General features: G+C 39.2%; 4 protein-coding genes across 4 annotated transcripts in view; 3 read left to right on the top strand and 1 right to left on the bottom strand.

The window, feature by feature from the left end:
- Positions 1 to 2,327, top strand: part of LOC109126373 (RNA-directed DNA polymerase homolog) — a gene marked incomplete at its 3' end in the record, with an annotated part of 7,595 nt that extends 5,268 nt beyond the window's left edge. The window contains exon 2 of the mRNA XM_019229881.1: positions 1,923 to 2,327. Coding sequence (XP_019085426.1) covers positions 1,923 to 2,327 — 405 coding nt within the window. The remainder of the gene's footprint in view (positions 1 to 1,922) is intronic.
- LOC104715070 (AAA-ATPase At3g28540-like) lies at positions 9,238 to 10,815 on the top strand. Its single transcript, XM_019229882.1, is given in 5 exon segments — positions 9,238 to 9,635; positions 9,638 to 10,104; positions 10,106 to 10,249; positions 10,251 to 10,418; positions 10,420 to 10,815. Coding segments are annotated over 5 exon segments (1,572 nt in total). The 5' UTR covers position 9,238.
- Positions 13,541 to 15,198, top strand: LOC104715071 (GDSL esterase/lipase At3g27950). The gene is made up of 5 exons (XM_010432524.2): positions 13,541 to 13,798; positions 14,000 to 14,200; positions 14,302 to 14,474; positions 14,567 to 14,831; positions 14,917 to 15,198. The coding sequence occupies exons 1-5, from the start codon at positions 13,561 to 13,563 to the stop codon at positions 15,165 to 15,167; spliced, it is 1,128 nt and encodes a 375-aa protein (XP_010430826.1). The 5' UTR covers positions 13,541 to 13,560; the 3' UTR covers positions 15,168 to 15,198.
- On the bottom strand, positions 15,603 to 18,348 carry LOC104710644 (nephrocystin-3-like). Its single transcript, XM_010427274.1, has 3 exons — positions 18,091 to 18,348; positions 16,030 to 17,857; positions 15,603 to 15,935 (listed from the first exon to the last, which is right to left on the bottom strand). The coding sequence occupies exons 2-3, from the start codon at positions 17,826 to 17,828 to the stop codon at positions 15,725 to 15,727; spliced, it is 2,010 nt and encodes a 669-aa protein (XP_010425576.1). The 5' UTR covers positions 17,829 to 17,857; positions 18,091 to 18,348; the 3' UTR covers positions 15,603 to 15,724.

The following is a 19,973-nucleotide window of genomic DNA, read 5'->3' on the forward strand; positions in this document are numbered from 1 at the left end:
CGGGTGTGGGAGTCCCAGCGGGTGGAGTCCCTGGTACTGACTTTGCGGCTATGCTAGCACAGGTGTTAGAGCAGTTACCACCAGTGGTACCGGCTCAGGCTCAGGTAGTGCCACCAGTGGTGGCGGAGGAGCGGCAGCCAGTGGTTGCGGATGTGGAAGCACATAGACGTTATTTGTCTATGCTCAAGGAGATAAAAGATCTGTTCACTGAGAGGTTTTCGGGTGGTACAGATCCTACTGTTGCGGATGCGTGGAGGACGAGTGTGGAACGTAACTTCCATATGCTGAGATGTCCTGAGGAGTTTTGGGTGGACATAGGGGTCTACTATTTGAGTGGTGATGCTGAGTTGTGGTGGAGATCAGTGGCTGCTAGGAGAGTGCAGCGGGAGATGACTTGGGCTGACTTTGTCTTGGAGTTCAACCGCAAGTATTTTCCTAGAGAGGCATTGGTTCGGTTGGAGGTGCAGTTCTTTCAGTTGTCCCAGGGGACACGGTCAGTGCGGGAGCTGGACTTGGAGTGCAGTCGACTTCTTTGTTATGGGGGTCAGGCTTTGGAGTCTGAGGAGGCTCAGATCAGGAGGTTTTTGAGGGCTCTACGTGATGAGTTGAGAGTTCACTGTAGAGGGAGGTATTATGCTACGCGTGCAGAGTTGGTGGAGACTGCAGCAGAGATTGAGGAGGATATCCGGGCACAGTCAGTGCCGGTTGCTCCAGCAGTTCAGCCTAGTAAGGCTCAGCAGCAGGGTGGTTCTAGCAGGGGCGGTAGGCATGCTCAGGGAACCAAGAGGAAGTGGGAGGCTACGCAGAAGCCGAGTGGTGCGGGTTGCTTCGGGTGTGGGAGCAAGGATCACAGGGTTGCTAGTTGTCCCAAGAGGAGTGTTCCGACTGCGGGGCCTCGGGTATGTTATCACTGTAGGGAGACAGGGCACATTAGGCCTTTTTGTCCCAAGCTACAGCCGGCAGCAGTGGCAGCGTTGCAGCAGGTGCAGCCTGGAGGTCAGCAGGTGGCACGGATTGAGCAGGCGCCACGTGTTTACTCGACAGTAGAGACTGGTGGAACCAGTGCCGGGGCGATCACAGGTATAATTTCTGGTACTTAATCTTTGTGAATTTTTGTAGGGTCAGATTTTATGTTCCTGTGATAAATTGTTAGGTTCTCAACACATGAGGTTTGTGTAGGGACCTTGTTGGTGGGCGGGTTTAAGTCCCACGTTATGTTTGATTCTGGAGCTTCGCATAGCTTCATTACTCCAGAGTGTGCAGAGTGTGCGGGGATCAGCGGGGATCCTGGTGAGCGTGCAGGAGTTGTCAGAGTTGCGGGAGGCGAGTTCCTGAGAGTGATTGGTCGAGCTAGAGGAATTGATATTCAGATCGCAGGAGAGTCGTGGCCAGCAGATTTGCTTATCAGTCCAGTGGAGCTGTATGATGTTATTCTCGGGATGGATTGGATGCATCGGCATATGGTGCATTTGGATTGCTATCGGGGTAGAGTGGAGTTTGAGCGTCCAGGAGGGAAGTTGGTTTTTCAGGGTATTAGACCGACTTCGGGGAGTCTCGTGATCTCAACCATTCAGGCTGGGAAGATGATCGAGAAGGGCCGTGAGGCTTATCTGGTTACTATATCTATGCCAGAGTCAGTGGGGAAGTCTACGGTTAGCGGTATTCCAGTAGTGGAAGAGTTTGAGGATGTGTTTCAGTCTTTGCAGGGATTACCACCATCTCGGTCGGATCCTTTTACCATTGAACTGGAACCGGGGACGACACCGTTATCCAAGGCTCCTTACAGAATGGCTCCAGCAGAGATGGCAGAGCTGAAGAAGCAGCTAGAAGATTTGTTGAGTAAGGGATTCATCCGTCCTAGTGTATCACCGTGGGGAGCGCCGGTGTTGTTTGTGAAGAAGAAGGATGGGAGTTTCAGGTTGTGTATTGATTATCGGGGTTTGAACCGGGTCACTGTGAAGAACAAGTATCCTCTTCCTAGGATCGATGAGTTGTTGGATCAGTTGAGGGGTGCTACTTGGTTCTCCAAGGTAGATCTGGCGTCGGGTTATCATCAGATACCGATAGATGAGGCAGATGTGAGGAAGACTGCTTTCAGGACGAGATATGGGCACTATGAGTTTGTGGTGATGCCCTTCGGATTGACTAACGCGCCAGCAGCGTTTATGAGATTGATGAACAGTGTGTTTCAGGAATTTCTGGATGTGTCTGTCATCATTTTCATTGACGACATCCTGGTTTATTCTAAGAGTCCTGAGGAGCATGCAGTGCATTTGAGGGCAGTTATGGAGAAGCTGCGGGAGCAGAAGTTGTTTGCCAAGTTGAGCAAGTGTAGTTTTTGGCAGCGTGAGATGGGCTTTCTGGGTCACATTGTTTCTGCAGAGGGGGTTTCTGTAGATCCAGAGAAGATTCAGGCTATCAGAGATTGGCCTAGACCGCAGAATGCCACAGAGATCAGGAGTTTCCTTGGATTGGCAGGTTACTACAGGAGATTTGTGCAGGGGTTTGCAAGCAGAGCACGTCCTATGACTAAGTTGACAGGGAAGGATGTTCCTTTTGTCTGGTCAGAAGAGTGTGAGGAAGGCTTTGCAAGCCTGAAGGAGATGTTGACTACTGCGCCAGTGTTGGCTTTGCCTGAGCAGGGAGAACCCTATGTGGTTTATACAGATGCATCTAGAGTTGGGTTGGGTTGTGTTCTGATGCAGCATGGGAAGGTGATTGCTTATGCTTCGCGGCAGTTGCGGGTGCATGAAGGCAACTATCCTACTCATGATTTGGAGATGGGTGCTGTAGTTTTTGCCCTGAAGATTTGGAGATCTTATCTTTATGGTGCAAAGGTACAGGTGTTTACAGATCATAAGAGCCTGAAGTATATATTCACTCAGCCTGAGCTGAATTTGAGACAGAGGCGGTGGATGGAGCTTGTGGCAGATTATGATTTGGAGATAGCCTATCATCCTGGTAAGGCTAACACGGTTGCAGATGCTCTGAGTCGGAAGAGGGTAGCTTCGGCTCAGGAGCAGGGGATGGAGTCTCTGGTGGGAGAGATCAGTGCTTTGAGCTTGTGTGCTATTTCACAGGAACCGTTGGGTTTGGAAGCAGTAGATAGAGCAGATCTTCTGAGTAGGATGCGGTTGGCTCAGGAGAAGGATTTGGGGCTGGTGCATGCCTCTAAGGATGTGAATTCATGTATCAGGTCTCAGATAATGGTACTATCTTGGTGCACGGTCGGGTTTGTGTGCCCAAGGATGAGGAGTAGAAGCAGGAGATTCTGAGAGAGGCTCATGCGAGCAAGTTGTCCATTCATCCATGAGCGACTAAGATGTACCGTGACCTCAAGAGGTACTATAATTGGGTCGGGATGAAGAAGGATATGGCTAGTTGGGTTTCGAGGTGTGATGTGTGTCAGCTGGTGAAGGTTGAGCATCAGGTTCCTGGCGGGTTACTGAAGAGTTTACCCATTCCTGAGTGGAAGTGGGATATGATCACCATGGATTTTGTGGTAGGATTGCCAGTGTCACGGACCTTTGATGCTATTTGGGTCATTGTGGACCGGTTGACTAAGTCAGCACATTTTCTGGCCATTAAGAAGACTGATGGAGCAGCGGTCTTGGCTAAGAAGTATGTGAGGGAGATAGTCAGGTTGCATGGGGTGCCAGCGAGCATTGTGTCTGATAGGGATTCTAAGTTCACTTCGGTGTTCTGGAAGGCATTTCAGGCAGAGATGGGCACTAAGGTGCATATGAGTACAGCTTATCATCCCCAGACAGATGGACAGTCTGAGAGGACGATCCAGACGCTGGAGGATTTGCTGAGGATGTGTGTGTTGGATTGGGGTGGCCATTGGGCAGATCACCTGAACCTGGTAGAGTTTGCTTACAACAACAGCTATCAGGCGAGTATTAAGATGGCTCCTTATGAGGCTTTGTATGGGAGGCCATGTCGTACACCATTATGCTGGACTCAGGTGGGGGAGAGGAGCATGTTTGGTGCTAGTTTTGTTCAGGAGACCTCAGAGAAGATTCGGGTTCTCAAGCTGAACATGAAGGAGGCTCAGGATAGGCAGAGGAGTTATGCAGATAGGAGGAGGAGAGATCTTGAGTTTCAGGTAGGAGACAGAGTGTACCTCAAGATGGCCATGTTGCGGGGTCCGAACAGGTCATTGTCAGAGACTAAGTTGAGTCCGAGGTATATGGGTCCATTCAGAGTGATTGAGCGGGTTGGACCAGTGGCATATAGATTGGAGTTACCTGAGGTGATGCGTGCATTCCATAAGGTTTTCCATGTGTCTATGTTGCGGAAGTGTCTCCGTGAGGGAGAGGAGGTGTTGGCTAAGATTCCTGAGGATCTTCAGCCTAACATGACTTTGGAGGCGAGACCAGTGAGGGTTCTCGAGAGGAGGATCAAGGAACTTCGGAAGAAGAAGATTCCTTTGATGAGAGTCCTGTGGGACTGTGATGGTGTTGAGGAGCAGACTTGGGAGCCTGAGGCAAAGATGAAGGCAAGGTTCAAGAAGTGGTATGAGAAGCAAGCCGCGACTTGAGCTTGTTTAGCCTGGTCCCATCTGTAATCCGTGGCTGGAGCGGGAATGGAGTATTCCAGCCCATCTCTCTTGTTACTCGGTCGCTTGGGGTGGTTGGTTGTGCGACTCAGTAACAAGATGAGGTGGTGTTCGGGGTACAAAGTTTCCGTGAGGCGGGGTTTTGGAGGAAAGTTTCCTGAAATAGAAGTTTCCAAAAGTGGAAAGTTTCCAAAAATGGAAAGTGCTAAATATGGAAAGTTTTACGGGAGTTAGAATTTGTCCATTTTAGCGGTGGAGAGCCTTGGAGGGGCTTGTGTGTGGCCTTAGTGGCGGACTTTTGAGTCAGTGTGCCCGTGTGTGGCAGTCTTTTTAGACATTGTGTGGTCTTTGTGACGGGCTTTTTAGCCAGAGTGTCTTTGTGGCGGTCCTCTTTAGGACATTTGTTTGGCCTTGGTGGCGGTCCTCTTTAGGACATTTGTTTGGCCTTGGTGGCGGTCCTCTTTAGGACATTTGTTTGGCCTTGGTGGCGGTCCTCTTTAGGACATTTGTTTGGCCTTGGTGGCGGTCCTCTTTAGGACATTTGTTTGGCCTTGGTGGCGGTCCTCTTTAGGACATTTGTTTGGCCTTGGTGGCGGTCCTCTTTAGGACATTTGTTTGGCCTTGGTGGCGGTCCTCTTTAGGACATTTGTTTGGCCTTGGTGGCGGTCCTCTTTAGGACATTTGTTTGGCCTTGGTGGCGGTCCTCTTTAGGACATTTGTTTGGCCTTGGTGGCGGTCCTCTTTAGGACATTTGTTTGGCCTTGGTGGCGGTCCTCTTTAGGACATTTGTTTGGCCTTGGTGGCGGTCCTCTTTAGGACATTTGTTTGGCCTTGGTGGCGGTCCTCTTTAGGACATTTGTTTGGCCTTGGTGGCGGTCCTCTTTAGGACATTTGTTTGGCCTTGGTGGCGGTCCTCTTTAGGACATTTGTTTGGCCTTGGTGGCGGTCCTCTTTAGGACATTTGTTTGGCCTTGGTGGCGGTCCTCTTTAGGACATTTGTTTGGCCTTGGTGGCGGTCCTCTTTAGGACATTTGTTTGGCCTTGGTGGCGGTCCTCTTTAGGACATTTGTTTGGCCTTGGTGGCGGTCCTCTTTAGGACATTTGTTTGGCCTTGGTGGCGGTCCTCTTTAGGACATTTGTTTGGCCTTGGTGGCGGTCCTCTTTAGGACATTTGTTTGGCCTTGGTGGCGGTCCTCTTTAGGACATTTGTTTGGCCTTGGTGGCGGTCCTCTTTAGGACATTTGTTTGGCCTTGGTGGCGGTCCTCTTTAGGACATTTGTTTGGCCTTGGTGGCGGTCCTCTTTAGGACATTTGTTTGGCCTTTGTGGCGGGCTGTTTAGCCAGAGTGTCTTTGTGACGGTCCTTCGGGACAGATGGTCTTTGTGACGGTCCTTCGGGACAGATGGTCTTTGTGACGGGCTTTTTAGCCAGAGTGTCTTTGTGACGGTCCTCTTTAGGACATTTGTTTGGCCTTGGTGGCGGTCCTCTTTAGGACATTTGTTTGGCCTTGGTGGCGGTCCTCTTTAGGACATTTGTTTGGCCTTGGTGGCGGTCCTCTTTAGGACATTTGTTTGGCCTTGGTGGCGGTCCTCTTTAGGACATTTGTTTGGCCTTGGTGGCGGTCCTCTTTAGGACATTTGTTTGGCCTTGGTGGCGGTCCTCTTTAGGACATTTGTTTGGCCTTGGTGGCGGTCCTCTTTAGGACATTTGTTTGGCCTTGGTGGCGGTCCTCTTTAGGACATTTGTTTGGCCTTGGTGGCGGTCCTCTTTAGGACATTTGTTTGGCCTTGGTGGCGGTCCTCTTTAGGACATTTGTTTGGCCTTGGTGGCGATCCTCTTTAGGACATTTGTCTGGCCTTTGTGGCGGCCCTTGTGGCATATATATGATCCTTGTATGGTCATGTGGTATTCCAGTGAGAGGATATGTGGTTGGTAGGACATTGAGATGTTTTACGCGAGCCACGGGAAGGAAACCTGGATAGGGATAGGACTCAGACGTGTTCAGAATCGTTTGCTCGCGACTCTTGGGGGACTGAGGTTCTCCTAGTACTGCCATATTCAGAGACTTTGTGACTTGGGAATATGGTTGGTATATCGACTTCGGATGACGATCCGGGGGCGCGTTGTAGGGTGGCAACCCTAGAGACGAGTTGGATTTTCCTTATATATTATGGCATGCGGGTCTAGGCCCGATGAGGAGCCAACATTATGGCATTCAAACTTAGGTCTGATGAGGAGCCAATAAAAACTCAAGGTTTAGGCCTATGAGTAAAGGAAAGTCCAAAAGTCGAGAGCAAATAACGCCTGGAGAGTGAGTCTATCGTTTAGAGGTGACCTTCTGTGGATCAGCCGGAGGAGTGCGGGCCGTGGAGACGGTTGCACGGGAGTCCTTGGCTGATGGTTGTTCGAGATTCGAGGACGAATCTAGTTTGGTGGGGGAGAATTGTAACATCCGTGAACCGGAATCCCAGTTTGGGAGTTGCATCGGTCGATGCAGATGGTGCATCGGTCGATGCATGTTCAATTCTGTGGGTTTTGACTTAAGTCAAACGCTGCGTTTTGGGTTAAGGAAAACCCTTAGATGCGAGTTTTTGTCTCATTCGTGGTTGTGTGGCCGTTTTTGAGAAAAGAGAAAGAGAGAAAAGTTGTTCCTGAGTGTTCTTGAGAATTCTGGGAGATTGGAGGCGTTCCTGTAGAGATCTGTAGCTGGATCGTTGTAGGAGCTTCCTAGAGGCTTGTTCTTGTTTGTTTAACGGCAACGAAAGTATCAGAATTAGATGGTTATGGTGTTGTACACATAACTCATGTTTGTTTATGCATGTCCGTATGTAATGACAATAGTTCATGTAGTTAATAAAACATTTAGTGGGGATTATTGGTTTAAGATTTGAATAGAGTTTTAAAGATTTTAAATATTATGTAGAATTTGTTGTTATTAGATCAAGATTTTGTTAAACTCTGTTAAAGTTTAGTGTTATTAGTTTGTGATTTGTAAAAAGTCATTTAAAATCTCAACAAATCTGGGTTATTGGATTCAGACTTTTATAAAGTCATTAAAAGTTTTGTGTTATTCAGTTAAAATAAAAGAATCTAGGATTGTTAATGAGTTCAATTATTATGTTATTGGTTCATGATTTTAGACACTTTATTTACAAAATAAAGTCATGGAAAGTATCATAAAAATACAAGGATTGTTTGGAGGACTTTACAAGATTTTAGAAAAGTAATCAACAAAACTCTCTAGCAATCTTTAACAATCTTTCACTTGATTTTTAATGATTTTGTTGAACTCTTCATAAATCTCAAACCAATACCATCCCCTTATATTGTTTGTATGTGTAGCGGTGTGTTGGCTTATACCTGACGTAGTTGGCAATAATTGTTTCATATATAGTAAACTAATGTTCTCTTAAATTCATGCTTTGGGGAGTTGATAAGTGGCACTCTATCTATTTGACATGTGTCTTTTTTTTTTCAAACTCATAAGTGTATATTATATTTTCTTTGTAATTTAGTTATATTATCTTATATTAAAAATATTAAAACAAAGTACACATTTTTTCATTAAATTTGATTATATCATTACATATTAAATTTTAAAAAATAAAATGGAAAAATATTTAAGAAATATAGAAATTAATAGTGGTATATTAATGTGAACATATTGTTAATAATTAAGAAAGAAAAAAGATGACACATGTCAAATATTAGCATTGCCAAATGTCATAATATTAGAGCAAGTTTAGTGGAATCCTTATGATATCCTACTATATTAATTGAGAAGTACAAATATGAAACTAACCTTAAAATTTGTAAAAAATTACATTTAATTGCCATTAGAAAAAATTAATTAAGCTTAATTAACAAATTTCAATAAATATAATTAATTAAAAATAAAAATCACTCACAGATCAAATATTAAAAAATCTAAAAAAATCTAAAAAATATTTTCTCTCTCTAATAAATTATGGACGAAATTGCTAATTATTTTTTTTAAAAATATATAAACCAATCAAAATTTAAAAAACTAAGATTCTATATCCAAATATACAATACAATTATTTTTAATAACTAAATTCGAAGATTTTGTTAAGTTTTCAAATTATTATTCTCCTATCATCTTTATTTTATTTTATTTACAAATTGTTTAGAATTTTTATATAATACTTATAATTTAAAATGCATATTTTTCTGCATATATTGTGATATGAATTTTTTAAAACAAAAATATATTACTCATTGTATGAAAAATATGTGTTTTAATTTCCACATTGGCAGCTTGGTAAAACTAAATTTATATAAATAATAAATTAATAATTATTATTTGCTCACAATTATAATATTAAAATTACTATTTTATATTTCATAAAATAATGATGCAAATACAACAAACAAACAATATAAAACTGTAGTAATACGTCAAAAATAAAATAGTATAATATTCTAAAATAATTAGTATTCAAATAGACTAATAGATATAGATTTACACAAAAATTTAAAATAAATATTATCTCAAACAAAATAACTTTTTTAAATAAATAAAATAATAATTTTTTTTCATTATATTATAAAATTTTTTAAAAATGTTGATCCGTGCTTTAAGCACGGGATATATCCTAGTTATATAGGATTAGTGAAAGCACATCTCAAAGTGTCCAAGAAAATCAACACACAAAGATGCCTGAGGCCGGATCAATATGGGGTTTTGCGGGCACGACGATGGCGAGTCTTATGGTCTTCTGGTCAATGTACAAACAGTTTGTGCCATACCAAATCAGAGACTACTTGGAGAAATGTATTTACAGGGTGATCGGTTTGGTCTCAAATTCTGTTAACATAAGATTCACTGAATACACTGAAGATAAAGATCTCACGAAAAGCCAAGCCTACGACTCCATACGCAACTACTTGTCTTCAAAATCAACGGCTCGTGCCCAAAGGTTAAAGGCCAACGAATCCAAAAACAGCAAATCGTTGGTGCTTAGTTTGGACGATCACCAAGCAGTTGAAGATGTGTTCCAAGGGGTGAAGGTGGTGTGGTCTTTGAGCGTGTGGAAGAGTGATAATAAATCTGATTCAACGGAGAAAATAGGTACTTGACTCTGAGTTTTCACAATCGACATAGAGATATGATCACAACGACTTATCTTGATCATGTTACAAGAGTAGGGAAAGAGATTGGGTTAAATAACAGAGAGAGGAAGCTTTACACTAATAACTCGAGCCAAGAATGGTATCCATGGAGGGAAGGAAGATGGAGCAATGTTCCTTTTGATCATCCTGCAACGTTTGAAACTTTGGCTATGGATCTTGATAAGAAAGATAGGATTAAGAAGGATTTGATAAAATTTACTAAAGGGAAGGATTACTATAAGAAGGTTGGGAAGCCATGGAAGCGAGGTTATCTCTTGTTTGGACCGCCCGGGACAGGGAAATCGACGATGATATCAGCTATGGCTAATTTCTTGGATTATGATGTGTATGATCTTGAGCTGACGACGGTGAAAGATAACTCAGAGTTGAAGAAGCTAATGTTGGATACAAAAAGGGAAGTCTATTGTTGTGATAGAAGATATTGATTGTTCGCTTGATCTTACGGGACAGAGAAAGAAGAAGAAGGAGGAAGATGAGGATGAAGAGGATATTGAAGAAAATAAGAAGGAAGCTGAGAAGTTGTTGAAAAGGGAAAGAGGAGAGAGAGAGAGAGAGTAAGGTCACTTTGTCAGGTTTATTAAACGCCATTGATGGGTTGTGGTCAGCTTGTACTGGAGAGAAGATTATTGTGTTTACAACAAATTTTGTGGATAATCTTGATCCAGCATTGATACGTAGAGGAAGAATGGACAACCACATTGAGATATATGTCTTATTGCAGATTTGAAGCATTCAAGGTTTTGGCTAAGAATTACTTGGAGATTGAGTCACATGACATGTATGGAGAAATCGAGCAATTGGTGGAGGAAACCGACATGTCTCCAGCTGATGTTGCTGAGAATTTGATGCCGAAATCTGATGAAGACAATGCAGATATTTGCCTTAAGCGCTTGGTTAAGTCTTTGGAGGAGGAGAAGGAGAAAGCAATGAAGTTGGCTGAGGAAGAAAAGAAGAAAAAAGCAGAGAGAGATGCAAGGAGGAAGAAGAAGAAGAAAGCAGAGGAAGAACAGAAGAAGAAGAAGAAGAAAGAAGTAGAGGAAAATGACAACGTTTCTCAGGATAATGTTAACAAAGACTGCAGCATAGATGTGATGAATTAATATTTAATCAGTCTTTAGTTTGTCTTTTTGATCTTTTGGTTTGATGTTGTCAACTAAGTTTTAAATGCAATAAAAATAGTTTATTGGGTCCTATCTCCTATGTGTAATCGTTCTTAATACAAAAAGAAGAATTTAAGAAGAAAAGTTATAAGTTGTACCATGTCAATCACAGCAATCTGCTTGTATGTTGACTTGCGATGCATCGAATTAACATCCAATGCTATTATCAAATTATGATGTACTATTACAACCACATATTATTGGCTTTATGCAGAACAGTAGAACTTGTTTTTTTTTTTTCCATGTGGAGATATCAAACTATCATACGTTGATTTGAACTTGTATACGTCATTAGGAGGAATCGACCTAATTGATCCAACCATATCAATTAACCAAACCAGCTCGTATCGTCGTATGTTCTAAGTTCTATTAACTTGGTAATATTCTTGTGATCTCAAGACTCCTTGTGGCTTAACACACTCTACGTACATACTATAAGGAAACATATCGGGCTGAACTATCATATCAAGTTGGATAGACTATATATCTCCGAAAACTTTTTTATACATGTTCTCCCTTGAATCATTATTTTCATTTATTTCCCCCATAAATGTAGGTTTAATTGGTTTACGCACTAAACACGATAAAAACTACACAAACCTAATATAACCAAAATAAAAACCCGATCCAATCTAAACCTCACCCAGTTTCTTTATCGTCTTCACCGAACCATTTTATTATTTCCATGGTTTCTCTAAAAGTAATACTGATTTAAAAAAAAAAGGATATTGGCAAAGTAGTTCAATCAAAATAGAGCTATGGATATTAAAAAACATTTATAAGTTCAAGTCCGATTCTACCGAAAAATACATTTTCATACCTAAACTAAACTCATATTCATATATCAAGTATACCACTGTGCTAATTTATACCTCAACAAATAATTATTACAAATTTACTACTCAAACTTATGAATTTGTGTAATATCATACATCCATAGTGGCAAAAAATTAATAATTTTTAATGATCTTGAAGACACATATGAAATGACATAGATGACACGTCACATAGTTAACAACTCGGTTTTTTTTCCTATTTTTCACTACCTCCTATATATAAATAGAGAAGCAATCTCACAAAAATTTAATGTGTCGTGTTCACATAGCTCTTGTGCCTTTTTTTAATAAATACTCTTATATCTCATTATCATTTACATATATATGTCATTGACAACTATAAAGTAATGTTATTGTCTATTAGTTTTAAAAAATCAAAAATTTAATCAGCAATTAAAATCCAGAAATATATTTAATTATTAATTTTATAACTAATTTAACTATTAGAAGTAAATTACATTTCACAAAAAATAAAAAAATTATTCATTTATTTACCACTTTCATACATTTTTCTCCTTGCATGTTTTAAACTTAGGGTTAGTTTAAATTAAACCAATTAGTCTAAAAAATATTATTTTATCTATTTAATGGTATAGTGATGTAGATAATAATGTGAAACATAAAATATGTGAATTTGATTTTTAGAAACACAAAAAGATATCAAAACTTTCTACACCAACTTATATTATTTTCCAAGTTCAAATATTTTACGGATGAAACATATTTTATTGAAAATAAACGCAAATTTGAATAAACAAAAAATAAACTTACTTTTATATTTTATTTTACACAAAATCTTAAGTCTCAAATAACAATTTTACTATAATATTTTATTTAAATCAATTTATCCTGCACATAGTGCGGGTTGGTACTTAGTTTAAACTTATTTGTTAAGTTTTGCATAAATATTTATACCTACATATATATAATATCTATCTCCGATAAATTATTCAAAAAATTTATACTCTCTCTCCGTCTCTTCTTCCACCGTGAAACATAACCAAAAATCTAATATTATTGAACTAGTATGTATAATATAATAGGGTCATAAGGTTCTTTTTTTTTTTTTTTTTTTTTTTTNTCATAAGGTTCTATTTCATAGGAGACATTGTTTCTTAGGGAGAAGTAATTTACACATTTAGATTACGGAAAAATCCAGCATAAATGTTAACAAAATCGATATATGGATAATTCAGTTAGTGAGAAGCAGGTAGTCCGAGATGCTTAAACACATGAACTCAAAAGGTCGAGATTTGTTGATACGAGATTTGTTGATACGAGATTTGTTGATACGAGATTTGTTGATCCTACATATATTCTTATATTTATTAATTTCTAAATAAATCTCAGTAAAATATAATCAAAACCACTATGTATAAAACATAATTTAGCAATAATATTGTGGGTGAACACTATAAACTGTGTTGTTCTAGTTTCTTGCTTAAATCATTAATCTGAGAATCATATTTAGGATCCAAATCCTAACATGAAAATTACAATAGAAGATGCCATTTTACACATAATTGTAAGTTTGTAACTTGTAAGTGTCCAACGTTGACATTCGACTTCGAGCTAGTTATTTGATCCACAAAATCATAAAAATAGACTGCAAATAGTCAAGCAAAGCGCCCCACGTGATTACACAACAACTTGCTATACAAACTTTGATATATCTGTTTATTTTATAATCTACTTGTTGATAATATAATTTCATATATACTCTCTTCCCTTAATTTAATCCATTTTTTTAAAAAAGCTTAACATGCCATATAAATCGTGAAGCGACGACTTCAATAAATACCAGACTAATCTCGTATTGTCGAGCTCTTCTCATCTATACTTACTTGACATGGCTATTTCTAAAATAACCCTTGGAATCATATTTTTACTTCTCGGGCTCACTGATACGTTATCTGCTGTATCGAATAATTGCAAGTTCCCGGCAGTTTACAACTTTGGAGATTCGAATTCTGATACCGGAGCTATTTCTGCAGCTATCGGAGAGGTTCCTCCACCGAATGGCGTTGCCTTTTTTGGAAGATCCGTTGGACGACATTCTGATGGCCGTCTCATTATAGATTTCATTAGTAAGTAATCTTTGTTTTTTTTTTAAAAAAAAAAAAAAAATCCTTTTCTACACATTCAACTATGTCTACAATGGTTTTGTATTTAAATTTTGTGTTTTCAATTTGTTGGTAATTTTGCTTAGTAGAGGACAAAGCATATTTTCCTATGGTTATTGAATTGATCTTGGCAAATGGCGATATATTGGTTATGATTTTTGGCAGCTGAAAATCTCACGTTACCGTATCTAACACCGTACTTGGATTCTGTTGGAGCTAATTACCGGCATGGTGCTAATTTTGCGACTGGTGGTTCTTGCATTCGCCCGACCGTTGCTTGTTTTAGCCCATTCCATCTTGGGACTCAAGTGTCCCAATTCATTCACTTCAAGACTCGTACCTTGTCTCTCTATAGCCAAACCAAAGGTAAGTTACACCGGCTAACTCATACAAATTATCAAACCGGAATTCAAAACAAAATACCAGCCTTATATATACATGTTGACAATTCGTTTTTAGGGCCTTAGGAAAAACTCCATTCTGCAAAGGAGTCCTTGCACGGCCCAAAGATTTCTCAAAAGCACTTTATACATTGGATATCGGCCAGAATGATCTCGCGGTTGGGTTCCAAAACATGACAGAGGAACAACTCAAAGCAACCATACCCACTATCATCGAAAACTTCACCATTGCCTTAAAAGTAAGCATATAAATTATTGTTACGCTTATGGGAGAGTTCAGAAATGAATCACTATAATCATGGTTTACAACATACTTTGTTTGTTTCCTTAGTTGTTGTACAAAGAAGGAGCAAGATTCTTCTCAATTCATAACACCGGACCAACAGGTTGTTTACCGTATCTTCTGAAATCTTTTCCGGCTACACCGCGAGATCAATACGGTTGTTTGAAGCCTTTAAACAATGTGGCAATTGAGTTCAACAAGCAACTCAAGAACAAAATCACTGAACTAAACAAGGAGTTACCTTCTTCCCTCTTTACTTATGTTGACGTCTACTCGGCCAAGTACAACTTGATCATCAAAGCCAAAAATCTCGGTAAGCACTTAACCAAGAACCAATTAAACCAAGCCTCATAATTTTCTGGTTTTCCTTGGTTTCATTTAATAAAATCTAAATGCAGGTGTTGTGGATCCATTTGATTATTGTTGCGTTGGGGCGATCGGACGGGGAATGGGATGTGGGAAGACAATATTTCCAAATGGGACAGGACTTTATAGTACTTCCTGCAAAAGCCCTACAAATTTCATAAGTTGGGATGGTATACATTACACCGAAACCGCGAATATGCTAGTCGCAAACCGAATCCTCGATGGTTCGATATCAGATCCACCTCTCCCAACACAAAAAGCTTGCAAGCTGACGAAAATTTAAAAATTTCCAAAATATGAATTTATGAATGTAAACTATGCTAGTTTTTGGTACTTTCGAATAATATAAAACCAAAATTCGATTCAGACCAAATCATATAATCAGTAACAGGTTTGGTAATCAATTTAAAAATGGATAGTTCAGATTACCGTTTGCTTTAGTGCCAACTTTTTTATTTTGTTGCTTTGCTTAGTGACAACTTCTTGATTCGGTGGGTCGTTTCTTTATGTTCTCATGTTACATGTGGATAGGTATGTGTTATATTCGGTGGCTGTTTTGTTTGGCACTCATGAACATGACAAACAGACCACACTAGTACAAAATAGACCAATCCAATTGCGTTTTAGTCTTTACACTTCATTTATAAAGAAAAATTAAAATTGCGAAGATATACAAAAACAAATGCAACAAGAATGTTTTTTTTTTTACTATTTCGTAAAATCAGAAAACATAAACCTCTTCATAGTTTTTTTTAATCTCTCTCGACTGTGCAAGTACAGTATTTGAATTCGTATTTCGTATATATATACATTTTAGACCGGAGCATATAACCCGGTTCATCAATAAACCGGTCTCTGTCCATTTGCAATTTCAGGGTTATTGTCCAAAAGGGTAAGAAGTGCTCTGTTTCTCTTGCTCCTTCCTCTTCCAGCTTCTTTCAACAACGCAGCTAGCCTCTGCTTCTCGTCTTCCACCTCAGGATTCGCTGTCCCGAGCTTCTCTTCTCTTGTCCCAACAACATACTCCAATATCTCTATAGCATCATCTAACCTGTAAAAACAAATAACACACATTACTTGTACCACAGGCAATCCCATAGAAACATAACCTAGCAAGAAAATGTGTTTTCAAGTTTTTAATTTACCTTCCCATTGCGTCGTATGTTCCAGCGAGGTTACTATAAACTGCTAATGTATCAGGATGGTACGGTCCATACTCTTTCTCGAGAATAGTTTTTGCTTCTTCGAACAAATCCGCAGCTTCGTTGATCGCATAACGCTGAACGCAAGCGAGTCCCATCTGATTCAAAGCAATTCCGAAAAGAGCTGTTTTCTTCTCCCCACTGTTACGAAACTTCGATATCGCACTCTTGAATATGTTGTAAGCTTCCGAGTAGTTCCCCATCATATAAGAAATCACACCCATTTGAGCTTCAATACCAGCAACCGTATTCTGCTGACCAGGAGCGTTTCCATATATCTTCAACGCCCTTCTCAGCAACTTAAGAGACTGATCAAGCTCAGTCATCGACTGATATATCGCAGAAATCTCTATAAAACCCGTAGCAACCTCTTCCATAGGAGTTCCCGGAGTTGGTTTTAGGTAAATCTTAAGAGCGTTTTCGCAGTACGATTTGGAATCACGTAGTTTCCCTATTTTGTTGTACAAATCAGCAAGCCTGACGTAAACTGAAGCAACAGAGGAATGAGTCTCACCTTTCGCTTGCTTAAACACAGCCAAAGCCTTCTGGTATGCGAATATTGCTTCGTCAAACCGAGCTAGAGACATGTAAGCATCACCTATACTGCAATCTATAGACGCAACATCTTCTCTGTGATTCTGAGACGACATTGCCATGCTCGCCAATACATAGTGCTCAAGTGCAACCTCGTAGTCTCCTTTAGCATCGCAGATAAGCCCCATGAGTTTTCTATCAGCAGCTTCTTCAATAGAAGCCGTAGTGGCAGCTCCGTTTTCCTTGTGAATGTCCAACGCCATTTGACAAAGCCTCGAGGCTTCATCGAACTGCATTGCTTGAACATGAGCTTCTGCTAAGTATCTACAAGTTTCACCAACTCGTGCATCAGATTCTCCAAGAACTTGTCTTTGGATCTCCAAACCTGCCGTGTAGAGCAAAATCGAATTCTCCACCTGACCCATCAAACCATACATGTCACCAAGCTGCATACACCCTGCAAATTTCGCTAACGCGTGATCCTCACCGTCTTCAATCATAGGTATCTCGATAGAACGCTCAAGAACAGGCACCGCGTCATTGTACCTCCCTAACCCTGCATATATAGCAGCCAAGATATGCAAAGACATCACCAGATTCAACCCGTGTTGTTTCTCTCCTTCTACTGATTTCTCAAACGCCTTCACAGCACGAAGCGCGAGATCAAGAGCCTTATTCAGATTCTCACCAGAAGAAACCAACTCTCTAGCTTGCTTCAACAACAACACCCCAAGCTCAGGACTCTCCTCATCCTCAGTAACCTTCCCTAAATCCGGAGACTTCCTCGAAGAGATCCTCGAGCCAGGAATCTTCGGGTTAGTTGGACTCGTTTTCGCAACCTTCTTACCATTAGAATGAGACTCAACAGGTTTCTTCTCACTCAAGCTACCTCCACCATTACTCTCCTCCTTCTTCTTCTCCAAGACAATCTCTTTCTTCCTCCCTCCACCATCTCCTCCCACATCTCCTCCAACCAAATGCCTCAACTCCAAATCAATCCTAGATTCAGCTCCATACGAAATAAAACTCGCTCTTGACGGAGACTGATCATCAGAGCTCTCCATTTCACAAACGTTGTGATACAACTGCTCAATAGAAGCATTCATAGCTCCATCAACTGCAAGATCTATAGAACTCAGAGGACTCCTCGGTGAAGGTTGAAGGGCTGAATCGTCTTTTCCCCTCTCATTGCTTTCTCCTACATCCATGGCTGTTTTTGTCCCTAAACTCACCAAATCTGAATCAATGGAGAATCAAAGATTTAGAGTCAAATCAGTTAAAACAAGAAGATAAAACATCAAAAAGACTCGAACTTCTTTCTGTTACCAAATCAAGAAACTATAAAATCCTCTAAATAGAACGATGTGGATTCAGTTACGAACAGAGCACAAGAAACCCAGAATCAAATTCAACGAAATTGAAAAGAAAAAATTAAAAAACTTTATACAAATCAAGAGATAAAAATCAAACCTTTATGTGTCCTCCACTGACTCTGAAGAACAGATTCTGTTTTTGTTCGTAACTTAGTGGGTTGTGTGTAAGAGATAAAAACGAAGAGAAGGGATTTGGTGTATTGTACTTTTCACATTTAGGTGTTACTTTGTTTTATATCTCTTCTTCTTCGCCTCTCATAATCTCATAGCTAATGAGAATGATGTGTATACACATTAATAATACTACAAACTCTATAATGAGAGAGATGAAGCAACAACAATAACATTTATGCACAAACCCCTTTCACTATCCTATATGTTTTTTGAAAAAGCTCTTTTTATTTCTTTATTTTATGGGTCTACAAGGGATTAGTTTAATTCAAATGTTTTTTTGTTTACCTTTTAATTTAATTATTGAGTGATTGATTATATTAAGAAAATGAAGATGATAATTGACTCTTTTTCATGTGATTAATGATTAATTATTTTAGGAAAGAGAGTACATACTAACAAGAAAAACCTAAAAAAAGAAATTGAAGATCCATTCATTAGGTTGAAGAAGATTGACTCTTGAAGCAATAAAAAGAAGATGACTTCTCCCCTATTCGCACTCTCATTTTCTAAATACTTTTATCTTTTTCCCTCAATTTTTATAAATAAATTTACAGAATTTAATATTTTTTTGTTTGGTGTGTACAATACTCAAATCTTTTACTGACATTTTCGTGATTTTATTTTCACTAGAGTCGGTTAAGAAAATAAAAAAATAAAGATGTGAGTTTGCTGTTAATTTAACTTAGACAGCTCAAATCACTAAGAGATTTTTCTCATTAAAAAAAAAAATATATATTTTCTAAAGAAAGATGTGAGTTTGCTGGTTAATTAGACAGCTCAAATCATGGTCTTATTATTTTTTGTAATTTTTTTCTATATTACTTTCATTTTTAACGTTTTTTTGGTGTGTACACAAAAATACATAAAATATTTTATTGAATTTTTTTAGTATTTTACTTTCATTAGTTTTTTTTTGTAGGCATTTTACTTTCATTAGTTGAGTTAAGAAAAAGAAAAAACAGCAAATAAATAAAGAATTGAGTTTTACCGGTTAATTAGTAGCCAGCTAATTAAAAGCTGGGGGAAAGAGATCACAAGTCTACGTCAAACCCTTCAAATTCACAGCTGTATAATATTTCCGTTGAGATTCCGCCACGTGTCATACTTAATCATTTTATTATCTCTAATCATCATCCCCTTATCTCTTCTTATCTGTAATAATAATAAAAATGTGAACAGTTAAAATGAGCTTTTTCATGTAATGATGGATGCACTGTTATAATTACTATACTCTTTATGAAAAGAAAAAAAAAAGAACTGGACCACTCGGTTTATAAAGGATTGGATCACTTTGATTAAATTAATTTAAGTAAGAATTTTCTCTTAATGACAAAATGATATTACACGTGGACTACAGCTGCATACCAAGTTCGACAGCCTGGTTTTATGGTCTAGATGTGGTCCATCTTCAAGCCCATTACGGCTAATATGGCCCCTTGTTGGCATCTGTGTAGGGTCTATCAAAAATGTAATTTTATTGTAATACTAATAATTTATTAAAATGAAACGATAATACAAAAGTACATTGAAGATTTTTTTTTTCTTTGTCAACGTAGAAGAAAATATTTCAACACCTTGTTGTTAGCTGTTTAATGCACCAAGGCAAATTTTATAATGTGGGACGATGAAATAAGTAAGTCAGAAATCATAATATTTTTTTTCTCTCGTAAGAAAGAATAATGTGATATATGGGTTGGTAGAAAATTCATTCGTCAACCCACAAAATAGCTAAATGACTGTTTCTAATTTCTATATAGCCCACAATACTTTCTATTTGTTAATTTTTTGGTCAAGAACCAATAATTG

This window comes from Camelina sativa, chromosome 9 (assembly GCF_000633955.1).
Source record: "Camelina sativa cultivar DH55 chromosome 9, Cs, whole genome shotgun sequence".
Classification (NCBI taxonomy): domain Eukaryota; kingdom Viridiplantae; phylum Streptophyta; class Magnoliopsida; order Brassicales; family Brassicaceae; genus Camelina; species Camelina sativa.

Bases quoted from the DNA above. Each gene is read 5' to 3' on its own strand.
- LOC104715071 (XM_010432524.2), top strand. From the start codon at position 13,561: ATGGCTATTTCTAAAATAACCCTTGGAATCATATTTTTACTTCTCGGG. The intron at 14,201-14,301 runs GTAAGTTACACC...TTAGGGCCTTAG, and splicing joins TCTCTATAGCCAAACCAAAG to GAAAAACTCCATTCTGCAAA. The intron at 14,475-14,566 runs GTAAGCATATAA...TTGTTTCCTTAG, and splicing joins ACTTCACCATTGCCTTAAAA to TTGTTGTACAAAGAAGGAGC.
- LOC104710644 (XM_010427274.1), bottom strand. From the start codon at position 17,828: ATGGATGTAGGAGAAAGCAATGAGAGGGGAAAAGACGATTCAGCCCTT. The intron at 15,936-16,029 runs GTAAATTAAAAA...TTGTTTTTACAG, and splicing joins ACATACGACGCAATGGGAAG to GTTAGATGATGCTATAGAGA.